A 12,510-nucleotide genomic window follows, 5' to 3' on the forward strand; every position below is an offset into this window, starting at 1 on the left:
TCACACTTACGACTGTTGGAGCATCCCCACAGTCATGAGAGGCCAGGCAAGGAGATGTGTGCCTCGATGTGAGTGATATTGAGTTGGCCACGCCCAGCCAATAACATGACCACCAAGCCATGTCTACCCAGTCACATGACCACCAAGCCACACCCACCAACTAAGCCACACCCACAGAACCGGTTGTTGAAAAATTTGAATCCCACCCCTGGTTAACAGGTATTCTTAAAAATAAATGCATGGGTGGCTGTAGATCTCTGTGCACCGGAATCCTTCCCCTAGAGAGAAAGAATTGCCTTTTTGCTCCTTTGTAAGGCAGATGCTGGAATAATCAACTATAATAAGCCAACGATAACTTCCAGGCGGGTTACAGATCATCAATCTCAAATCAGCTTTCAAGCGCAGTAGATGGGCAGATCACTGGAAATAGCATTGGCAGATTCTCATAAAGCATTGCCAGAAGGGATCCCACTTAGTGCCAAGATCGGTCCCCAGACTGTTTTAACAGCCTCGGCCAAGGAAGAGAATGAAGACTTGAATGACTGGGCCATTCCCAGGAGATCCATTCTGGGCTCGTAAAGAAGCTAGGAACACTGCGGGAAGCTGAGCCATACGGTTGCTGCATGTGTAAAAGGGGGATTGTGATATAAGTACAAATACTACTACAGCAGCAGCTGTGTGGCCCAGGCGGAGGAGAAGTTCCTTACTTTCTGTTTCATGTTTTCTGCAAGAATTTCTGTGGAAAAGTAACTTCTTGTCCCTTATTAATTTTTTTTCACACGTTCCAGAAACACAAACAAGAGATAGGACAACTTCGAATTATATCAAGCATCCCCCCGCCCGCAAGCTCTTTTTAATAGCCAGGCTGAATAGCAAGCTTGCTTGGTTTATATTTATAATTGCACAACTCTAAAAACATCCATTGGAAGGTTTTGATTCCCAACTGCAGTTGAATAACAAAGTTGGAAGGTCTGGTGATAGATACGCCTATCTTTAATAGGTTAAAAAAGGAAGAGGTCGATCTTTAAATAAACGAATTACACAGAACTATCCCTCTAAAATTGTATGCCGTTCAGTCCTTTGCATAAGAGAATGACCGAAAGCTTTCAATAGGTTATTTAATGAATTTAATGTATTGCAATACTAGGCTGGAATGAGGGCAATTAGCCCTTTTGGTTTTACATTGTGGGAAAAAGAGGTTCAAACAAGTCCAAGAAACTCCATTTTAATGAATGTAATTCATAATAATTGGATGTAATTCATAATAATCGATAATTGAAGCTGGGAATTTCCTTCATCAGTTTCTAAGATGTCTTGGCTATAACTTGAGGTTCTGCTGTTGGGGTTCCTCAACTAGGAACCGAGCCTTACTAATTGCCTGGAACCAGCCCTCAATATTTATTCGGGTGTTTCTTTAAACACTCAAAGCACAATTTAGTGGCTGCTACATGAATGAAAAAGTTGGAGAGAAGCATAAAGAGGAAGAGTTATTAATTATGTGCCAGATCACTTTGGTGTGTGAGGTTATTTAATGGAGATGTGTGCATTCTACATAATTCAGGCGTTCAGTAGTAAGCCCCCTCCGGGAACTGTTTTCTCAAGAGCACAAATACAGAGATAAAGCAGCCATATCCAGACTGTCAGGGTAATAAAATCTGTAACTCCGGTGTCAAAAGAGTTTAAAGGCAGGAATGACTGTATCCCATTTTGGCCCAGAGGATTTCTTTAGGCAGTGACATGAATACTGAATCCCACCATGACTACCATTTTGATCGAATGACTGTTGAGAGCAGTTCAGATGTCTCTAACAATGTTCAGTTTTTATAAAGGTTGTAAGACGCATCCGATTCTTCTTCTGGGAGATTTGCAGTGAAATGTTCTGAGAGAAAAATCTAAATAAGGAAACAAAAAGCCATGGAGGTTGAAAGTTACCTTCCTCATGGTGGATGCTACCAGGGAAAATAAGGGACACGGTGGCTCAGTGGCTAAGACGCTGAGCTTGTCGATCAGAAAGGTTGGCAGTTTGGCGGTTCGAATCTCTAGCGCCACATAACAGAGTGAGCTCCCGTTACTTGTCCCAGCTTCTGCCAACCTAGTAGTTCGAAAGTAGAAAAATAGGGAGATCTCTCTTACACATATTCTCCTTCATTTTGTAGGCATTTCATCCTTAATAATGTACTTTTTTGCAAAGCACAAAGTACATTTTCACATGTTCTGTGGGGCTTTGAGCTGAAAGTGCAATCGTACCATTTAGGGAAGTAGAAGGCGCAGCGGTTAGAAGGCAGTATTGCAGGCTGACTCTGCCAACTGTCAGCAGTTCAATCCTAACCGACTCAAGGTTGACTCAGCTTTCCATCCTTCCAAATTTCAGTAAAATGAGGACCCAGATCATTGGGGGCAATATGCTGAATTTGTAAACCACTTAGAGAGGGCTGTAAAGCAGTGTAAAATGGTATATAAGTCTAAGTGCTATTGCTATTAGGACCTTCACATCTCAAGGTCATAATTTTAGTGGTCCGTCAAAGTACCACAATTTTGAAAACTCCTAACATTCACTTCCTCGAAGTGTCCTCCTATCTCTTTCTGCCTGCTTTCCTAGGTGAAGTGGTGTTTCTGGTTCCCATGCTGGCCGATGATTCTGGACTAGGATGGCAGCCTTTGGCCAGTGGTGGTAGAGCTACCCCAACAACCACCTTCACCCAACAGGACATCAATGAAGGTGTCATTTGGTACAGGCACTCTGGAGCCGAAACAGAGAGTGACTCATTCCGCTTCCAGGTACGTTGGTTACACCATCGTTAAGTAATGAGTGTCAAGCCTGAATTTGGTTAGGTGGTGGATTCATATGAATTCAGTTTGACATACTTGAGAGCTGGAAGGAGAGACAGCTGAGGTGGATGAATGAATGAATGAATGAATGAATGAATGAATGAATGAATTCTTTATTGGCCAAGTGTGATTAGACACACAAGGAATTTGTCTTGGTGCATATACTCTCAGTGTGCATAAAAAGTACTTAACAGATAATCAGAGTTGGAAGAGACCTTGTAGGTCATCTTGTCCAACCCCCTGCCCAGGCAGGAGACCCTACACCATTTCTGACAGATGGGAGTCCAATCGCTTCTTGAAAGTCTCAAGTGATGAAGCTCCCACAACTTCTGAGGGCCTGTTCCATTGGTTGATTGTTCTTACTGTCAGAAAATTTCTCCTTATTTCCAGGTTAAATATCTCATTCAGTTTCCATCCATTATTCCTTGTCTGGCTTTCGAGTGCCTTGGAAAATAGCTTGACCCCTTCCTCTCTGTGGCAGCCCCTCAAATATTGGAAGACTGCTAACATGTCTCCCCTGGTCCTTCTCTTCACTAGACTAGCCATGCCCAGTTCCTGTAACCATTCTCTATATGTTTTAGTCTCCAGTCCCCTAATCATCCTGGTTGCTCTTCTCTGTACTTTTTCTAGAGTCTCAACATCTTTTTTATAGTGTGGTGACCAAAACTGGATGCAATACTCTAGGTGTGGTCTTACTAAGGCTTTATAGAGTGGTATTAGTACCTCACTTGATCTGTATCCCTCTGTTAATGCACTCAGGAGGCAACTGAGATAATTTCTGAGGTAATTATCATAGATGTTAAAGAGGTAATGTAGAAGAGGCCAGATCCTTTTAAAATTAATAGCTGTGTTGTGGTGTGCAATTTTTCTGTTCGCAGCATGATGGAAGGGAAGGTTGCAGTTTGGAGTTTCCTGAAGAATTATTTTGTGACTGGGAAAATAATTACATAATTAAACTTTTTTTATGTGTGTCTGTGTAGAAAGTTGGAGAAAAGCTGCGCGCAGCTGTACAGGTAATCCTCGACTTACAACTGCAATTGAGCCCAAATATGCTGTTGTTAACATGTTGTTAACTGTTAACAACAGCTGTTGTTATCTGAGATCTTGGACTTGTGGTTGTCCTGTATGCATTTTTCAGTGTGTAGCATGATGGAAGGGAAGGTCGCAGTTTGGGCTTTTCTGAAGAACTATATTGCGACTGTGGAAATAATTATGTAGTTAAACTTTTGTGTGGTTTCTTGTGTGTGTGTGTGTAGGGAGGTGGAGAGAAGCTGTGCGTAGCTTTATTCTATCACAAAACAATAATCTATCTGCCAGACTGCAGATGAAGGACTAGCGGCTGCTGAGAAAATGCAGATGGATGATTTTTTTAAAATTAATATTCTGGGAACTGCGTTTCCAGCCACCGCTCGCAGAATTGATCTCCCCAAGCTCACTTACAGATCTGTCATTTACTTCCCTTTCTATGGACTTTTCCCCCCAAGGGTTCACTTGACCGAATCTTGATGGTGGTCTAGGAAACCCTACGATCTCTGTTTCCTTTTTTTGAGTCAGGAAATATTCCATGCCACATTTCTTTCACGTCGCGTAAGAGGATGGTGTCTGCGTGTTGCCATTTATTGATTTCTCTGTCGTTCCTTGGGGCGGCCCTTCTGAAATCTTCTATCGATTCAGGGGATCGGTGGCATAGCCGCTTATCTGCTGTGGGATGTGTGTGGGTTGTAGGATGCATTCTGATAAGGCACTATGGTGGTGTTTTGTTTATTTATTAGTAATGGATTACATTTATTGTAGCTGCACTTTGCAGAGGACTGTGGATGGTTTACCGGATCCATCTCAGGGGCTGCCACAAAGAAGAGGGGGTCAAGCTATTCTCCAAAGCACCTGAAACCATGAAACACACAAGGAGCAAACTTTCCAGAAATGCCAATGGTTGTCTGCGACAACCAAACCACTCCCCTTTCCTCCTATTTATTCCCCAGCCAGGAAGGGGCCAGTCAGCATCCATGTTTGTTTTGCTTCCTGAGCCGGCTCATTGTTCCCCATTGTTCACCTCTCCTATCTGCTCTGCGCATGCGCGCATCTGGAACAGTCCCCAGATGTTCCTCCTCCTCACTCATCTCTGACTCCAAAGGCAACTGCCTCTCTGGCTGGGAAATGCCAGACGGCCCTGGCTCTATCTCTGTGTCCGATGCTGAGCGTCCATCAGAGCCTTCCCCAGGCTGCAGAACTGGCTCACGTTCGTCCCCAACCTCCTTATCGTCCGAATCTGCCACCAGCTCTGCTGGCAGCTGGTGGGCCACACAATTAAGGGAGAGAAGCAGCATAGAACTAAGGACAAATTTCCTGACAGTTAGAACAATATACCAGTGGAATAACTTGCGTCCAGAAATCATGGGTGCTCCAACACTGTAGGTTGTACCATTTGTCTGAAATGGTATACGCTTTCCTGCTTGAGCAGAGAGTTGGACTAGAAGACCTCCAAGGTCCCTTTCAACTTTGTTATTATGTTATAAAGTAAATAAAAGTCAATTAAAAGCACGCAAGCCAAAACAGGGCAGACCAGACCAAAACCATCGTATCTATAAAAACGATAGAAGCAGGATTAAAAACATGACAGGAGCTGCATAGGCTTCCTCACCTGAGGCCTGGCAACACAGGTAGATGTGAAAAGCCTTCCTGAATCACGGGACAATGAAGTGCCATCTGTATTTCTAGGGCAGTGTTGCTCGACCTGGGCAGGCTTAAGATGAGTGGACTTCAACTCCCAGAATTCTAGCTGACTGGGGAATTCTGGGAGCCGAAGTCCACACCCCTCAGAGGTGCCAAGGGTAGGAAATATTGCTCTGAGGGGATACTCCTCCAGAAGGGGTCTATGACAATTTGCTGTGTGGACAACTCACTACAGCCAACTCACAATGGTAAACTTTCCACAGCCAGCTCTCCATGGCCAACTTGCTGCAGCCAACATGGCCAACTTGCTGTGGGCCAACTCACTGCAGGACAAGGGTTATACTTATGTCAAAGAAATGGTGGAATAGAATATTTAAAGAAAGGAAGCAAAAGGAGGGACAAAATGAAAACTAAATGACAAAAATTGAAACAATTTCTGTTAATCTAGTTTAAATAATTAACTTGAATTGAAATTTGTCCTGCGGTGAATTGTCCTGCAATGAGTTGGCTGTGGCGAGTTAGCCAGGGTGAGTTGGCCATGATGAGGTAGTTGTGGTGAGGTGACCACAGCAAATTGGCTAGGGCAAGTTGTCCCATTCTGCTTCCAGAGAGTAGGGATGCTAACAGAGAAGGCATGGTTTCGGTGTCCATTCAGGTGACAGCATTTGATTGAAAGAACTTGGAATCCACCTACAGGTAGCCCTCTCTTCAAAGATACACTGGATCCCCCAAAATGTACCCGGGACCTAGTTCTGAAGTTCTGCCCTCTTCCACATTTTGAGCACTTGGTAACTGGTCCGCATTTACAACCATGTCTTGTGATCATGTGACCCCGATGTAGGTTTTTGCTGAAAACTAGCATTTTGCTTAAATGTCAGCTCTGAAGCTGGCCTGATGAAGGCCATTTTTGAGGTTTCAGTATTGCCACAAAGGAGATGGGGAATAGGGAGGGAGAGAGAATAGAGATAGCTGGGGTTTTGTAGCCAAAACAAAATACATTCTCCTGGGAACCAAGGATGTTCCAACACAGGTGACTGAAGAGAGGAGGAGTGATGTTACCAAGCAACTGGACAGCACTTTGATTGGACCATGTGACTGTTTGGGAAAAGGGGGGAACTTTTACTTTTAATTAGGTGAAAACCATGGGAACCTTCAGAGTCGGTTTTCACCAGTCTGTGCTAATATGATAACTCCAAATAAAACGGTTCTTTGAGGAATCTACCTGTTTCTGTTTGCTACTGGGTGTATTACTTGTAACACTGACATTGGGTTCACTTAAAGACAATCATGTTTGCTTAACAATCATCACAAAAGAAGGACGTAAAATCGAGTCAGTCACACGAGTGTCCCTTTCTACAACCATCAAGACTTGCAAGGTGATGACCAAGCTCCGTTACAGTCATAACTCAAGGACTACACATACTGGGAGAGTGAGCCTTAATTAAATTTTAACAGAGTTCTCCCTTAGGGAAAGAGTGATACAGACAGCATTATCAATAGTAGGATCATCTCTAATATTTACTCCAAAACTCACAATTGGGATTATCAATAAACCCCACTATATCGGAGAATGATTTTACATATACACAAGCGCCTCCTTTTCACAGAAACAATTATCATTCTTGAATTCAGATATGCTATCAGAAATAAATCTAAACCCCAATACCACTATATTATAAAACCAATCAGAATTAGTAATAGTCATAAATTAATAATGTGATAAATGCTGTGGTTTACCTTAGTTTTCTGATTTTTGGCAATGCCCAAGAAGGAAGAATGGGTGAAAATATGTATGTGTTTTAATAGTTTGTGTGCTAGGTTAAAAGACCTTTAGAAATATCTTAAAATCTCAATCAAATGTACATAGGGGGATGATTCTAGCAAGTTTGTTTGACATAACAGGTAATTTGAAGGAAATTTTATTTATGTATCTACTTTTCAATTCTGTTCTTTTTGTGTGCAAATGTACCATCACAAACAGGCAGCATTTTTTCTTAATGTTTCTGATTTCTTTGGGAAAAAAAAGAGGCTTACCTTTTTATAGTTTACAGCTTCAAAATTGGACATATTTAAAGATTGATCCTATAATTATTGTCTTACATAATTTATTTGCATCTAATTTTTCTTCTTAGAAGTAGCTTTATCATTATGCCAGCAACCTACACTGTAAGATTTCCCCATCCCCCAGGTGTATTTCTCACTGTGGTTTTCTTTTTAAGCTATTTTAAAATGAAATCTTTGGATCATTGTTTCAGGGGGCAAAAAAAAAAAAAAGAAAAAAGAAATAGTTTTCTTTTGCCTGAGTTCTAAAAATACTTCCAGATTAATCCTAATTGAAGTCACAACTCCTCTGGGATATTAAGATATCTGACATTGCAGAGTTGATTTAATCAATTGCACACATTTCAGAAGAAAACACATTATTTAAAGAATTATATCAAAAAAGACAGGGCCAACATTATTTTTGCCTTGTTATCTATGTACCGTATATGCCGGCGTATAAGACGACCCGGCGTATAAGACGACCCCCCAACATTTCCACTCAAAATATAGTTTGTTATATACTCGCCCCTCTTCCGCGCCTTCCACTTTTTTTTTTTTTTTTGAGGCACTTTTGTGCACCGTGGAAACGAATCCCGTGAAGCCGAAAGGAGCAGCCAGCCTTCTCCCAGCTCCCAGGAAACAAGGCTCGCACCGCCCAGGCTCCGCTGAGGTATCCGGCTGGGGCTGTCAGGAGTTGTTACCACTGGCGCGGCTCCAGTCTCGCGTTGCCTCGGGAAGGGAAGGCAAAAAGGAAGAGCGCGGCGGCGCTTGCAATGGCAGCAGCGGCTCCTGGTTTTGCCTTTCCCTTCCCGAGGCAACGCGGACTGGAGCCGCGGAGCCGCGCCAGCGGTAACAACTCCTGACAGCCCCAGCCGGATACCTCAGCGGAGCTCGGGCGGTGCGAGCCTCGTTTCCTTGGGAGCTGGGAGAAGGCTGGCTGCTCCTTCGGCTTCACGGGATTCGTTTCCACGGTGCGCAAAGTGCCTCAGCCGCGGGCAGCCGCAGTGCTTCCCAATTACTATTTGCCGGCGTATAAGACGACCCGGCATATAAGACGACCCCAATTGGAGGCATGTTTTTCAGGGCAAAAAAGTCGTCTTATACGCCGGCAAATACGGTATTTATTTGGAACATCAGAACATCAAATTTTCACCCCACATGTGGAAAAAAAATTGGTTCCTGTTATAGATGTTATAATTTTATTGGTCTAAAACAGGGGTGTCAAACTCAAGGGCCGGGGGCTGGATCTGGCCCAGAGGGATCCTTTGATCTGGCCCACGGGGCCCTCCTGGAATCAGCGAAGGACCGACCTGCGGTGCTTCTGCCAGTGAAAATGAGCTCCGATTTCAGCTGCCACAGCCTCCTGCAACCCTTTGCCAGTGAAAACGGAGCTTGGGAGGGCCGCATACCATCAACAAATGGTTGTAAATTGAAGACTATCTGTAATCTGTAATCTCTCTGCTCCAACCATTTCATAACCAGTGGTGGGATTCTACCGGTTCAGACTGGTTTAAGCGAACCGGTAGTTCCGGTGAGCATTTGGCCCCGCCCATCCACCCCTGCTCTTTCCTTGTGCTTTATTTCCTGTTTTTTTTAGCAGAGCTGATTCACGTGGCAGAGCGGTTTGCCGCGCATCAGCTGTTTTAGTCACTTTGTGCTGCAGTAGAAGGTAAGTATAAGACTTTGAAATGGGCTTTTCAAAATGCAGAGTGTGCACGCCCTCACCGAACCGGTTGTTACATTGGTTGAATCTCACCACTGCTCATAACTGCACTATGAACCTATCCGTCATGATGCATAAAAGTCTCACTGCCTCTGTTTCCTTTGTGTGATGTCATCTTTGCAGGTCTCTGGTGCAGGTTTTCCACAGACTCATCTTGAGACCCACCTGTTCAACATTGCCATCTTACCACCTCACCTGGGGTCACCTGTGTCCTCCTCCAGATCTTCTTTTCACATGACAGTAAGTCCAGAATTACATTTCTCCCAAAATGCATGTTTCTTTAAACAGGGGTCACTGATAACAGAGCTGTACTTTATGTTTTTATTGGAGAATTTATACAAACTTGGATTATACAAGCTTTGTATACTTAATGGACCAGCTGAGGAGCATCATAGCTCGCATGGTTAGGACACTGGGTTGACAAGCAGCAAGCCCATGTTCAAGACCCGATGCTGTTATGGGAAAGGGTGAGCTCTCACCCTTTGCTCCAGCTCCTGCCGGGGACATGAAAGGAGACTCCAACTGGGCATACTCCAGGCAACGGTGATCTCACCTTCTGATCTTTTCAACCCGGAAGAGCCTTGGAGCTTCTGACACGAGTGCGATGCAAATGGACCAGCGCCATCTATAGGGCGAAGATAGTCAAAAAAAGTCAAGATGGTGTATAAGTACACGTTTATTTGGTAAATATCTTATCTTTTAGGCACTAGAAGATCGTGTGACACCTATTCAACCCCATCAACTGTCTTTTGTCAACTCGCAAACTCAAAGTGAAGAAATCACGTACAACGTGACTGTACCCTTGCCTCCAAATCAAGGCAAGATCATTTCATATATACATTTTTTTCCTCTGTGATTGTTTTTACAACTGAAACCGGTAGGCAGGTAACCAGGCAGTGAGGGAGGGTAAGTTGAAGGATTGTGAAGGTATTTATAAATTAAGCATTCATAAATTAACAAGTTCTTGGGAACTTATTGAACTTTCTTTGGTCAAAACTGAAGTGTTGAAGGAGCCATGGTGGCACAATGGTTAGATTGCAGTATTGCAGGCTGACTCTGCTGACTGCCAGCAGTTCGATTCTGACCAGCTCAAGGTTGACTCAGCCTTCCATCCTTCCAAGGTCGTAAAATGAGGACCCAGGTTGTTCGGGGCAGTATGCTGATTCTGTAAACTTCTTAGAGAGGGCTGTAAAGCACAATGAAGCAATATATAAGTGTTATTGCTATAGCTGAATGTTTGCCTCCATCTTAATTAGAGAGACTTGGATGGTTACCCTTCAAAATGGTTACCCTTCAAAACTGAGAAATAGGGTGCAAATCTGAATTCTCACACATCCTTTTTGCACTTCTCAGGCTGGTGAATTGAGGACTGGGTTGTTTCTGCAGAACTATTGAACATCAGATGTTGAATGGAAGAGAATGCTCTTACTGGGATTAAAATCTGAACTGGGAAAGAATACTTATTCATATCATATTTGAAGCAAAATTGACAAGTTCCAAAGACTCACATTTAACGCTCTGATAATAGAGATTTTGGTGGCCATGAGCACTGCAAGCCTTGGGTTTTGATTAGCCTCATATAAAGTCCACAGAAATTCTGATTGGTTAATCAGAAACTAGACAGCCACATGTATCAACAGGAGTTAAGCAAGATGGAATGGCTGGTTGAAGGTTCTATAATTATTAAGTGAATGCAGGTTTAATTGTTGTGGACAAAGCCACTCTGAAGTTATGGACCCATCCGCAGAACTTTGGAAGAACATAATTACAGTCTTATAGAAAACATATTTGTTAGAATTTATGTTCAATATTTGACTACTGTACTTATTTACCTAACAATGATGGATAGTTTATAGTCTATTGAGATTAACTAAGAAATAAATAAACTCTCTCTCCACTGTAACAGGCATGGTGGAGCACAGAGACAAACCATTCATCCCGGTAACTACTTTTACCCAAACGGACATCAACAATGGCAAAATTGTCTATCGTCCACCTAGTGCTGGACCGCATATTAGAGAGCTGATGGAATTCTCCTTTGCTGGTAAGAATTTAACCTACTAACTAGCACTCATTCATAGATTTCCATCCATACTGTTAGGGATATACACCCTAGCAGAACGTGCAACGGCAGTCTTGCAGGCAGGCAGATATGTGAGACAAAACGTTGTAGTAGCTTACACTCAGTAAGACAGATACACTGTGCAAGTTAAATAGTTTTTATTCCAGCAAGAGTTATAGCATAGTCAAAAGTCCATATGTCAGACACTAAGTTCAGTCAGTCCGGGGGTTATTCAGTTTGCAAAGTCCAGTGTCGAAAAAGAGTTCATTAAACTTACAATCAATCAGTCCAGTGATATATCTCTTTTGCAGTCAGAGATATGAAGAAAAATCAAACCCCTTTTATTCTCTCAGCAAACACGCAGTTATCACCATCAATCCATCATTGTCAGCATTCCAGTATAAGCCAGGGAAACAGTGAGCTCTCTTGCTCCCTCTTATGGTGATTTTACAACCGCACCCAAAAACTTGGTTTAAAGTTTAAAGTGATACATACACTTAAACTCACTAACATAGTTTATATATTATTCTACCCAAACTAAGTTAGGTAACCAATGTTATCCCTAACACATACCTCCCCAATGTTCTCTAAACCAGTATTTCTCAGCAAAAGGATGATTAGGGGACTGGAGGCTAAAACATATAAAAAAATGATTGTTTGACTTGGGTGTGTCTAGTTTGATGAAAAGAAGGACTAGGGGTGACATGATAGCAGTGTTCCAGTATCTCAGGGGCTGCCACAAAGAAGAGGGAGTCAAGCTATTTTCCAAAGCACCTGAAGGCAGGACAAGAAGTGATGGAAACTAATCAAGGAGAGAAGCAACCTTAGAACTAAGGAGAAATTTCCTGACCGAACAATTAATCCGTGGAACAACTTGCCTCTAGAAGGTGTGGATGCTCCAACACCAGAAGTTTTTAAGATGAGATTGGACAACCTTTTGTCTGAAATGGTATTGGATTTCCTGCCTAGGCAGAGGGCTGGACTAGAAGACCTCCAAGGTCCCTTCCAACTCTGTTATTCTATACTAACCTTAAGATGAGTGGAGGTCAATAGGCTGGTTGGGGAATTCTGGGAGTTGAAGTCTACACCATCTTGTGATGTTGAGAAACATCGATCTAGACAACGGTGGGAAGGTTGAGCAATAGATTTTAACAATATTTGAAGGATTTAAGATCCCAGC

The 12,510-nt window shown here is 42.9% G+C and overlaps 2 protein-coding genes across 2 annotated transcripts in view; one reads left to right on the plus strand and one right to left on the minus strand.

Moving 5' to 3' along the window:
• Positions 1–12,510, plus strand: part of FRAS1 (Fraser extracellular matrix complex subunit 1) — a 419,940-nt gene that overhangs the window by 279,341 nt on the left and 128,089 nt on the right. The window contains 4 exon segments of the mRNA XM_087962750.1: positions 2,600–2,778; positions 9,392–9,508; positions 9,972–10,086; positions 11,175–11,312. Coding sequence (XP_087818876.1) covers positions 2,600–2,778; positions 9,392–9,508; positions 9,972–10,086; positions 11,175–11,312 — 549 coding nt within the window.
• Positions 1–12,510, minus strand: part of PAQR3 (progestin and adipoQ receptor family member 3) — a 360,815-nt gene that overhangs the window by 39,234 nt on the left and 309,071 nt on the right. The gene's annotated exons all lie outside the window — the stretch shown is intronic.

The sequence above is a fragment of the Notechis scutatus genome, chromosome 4 (genome assembly GCF_049901735.1).
Source record: "Notechis scutatus isolate UNSWTSFEM ecotype Mainland chromosome 4, rNotScu1.2, whole genome shotgun sequence".
In the NCBI taxonomy this organism is placed as follows: domain Eukaryota; kingdom Metazoa; phylum Chordata; class Lepidosauria; order Squamata; family Elapidae; genus Notechis; species Notechis scutatus.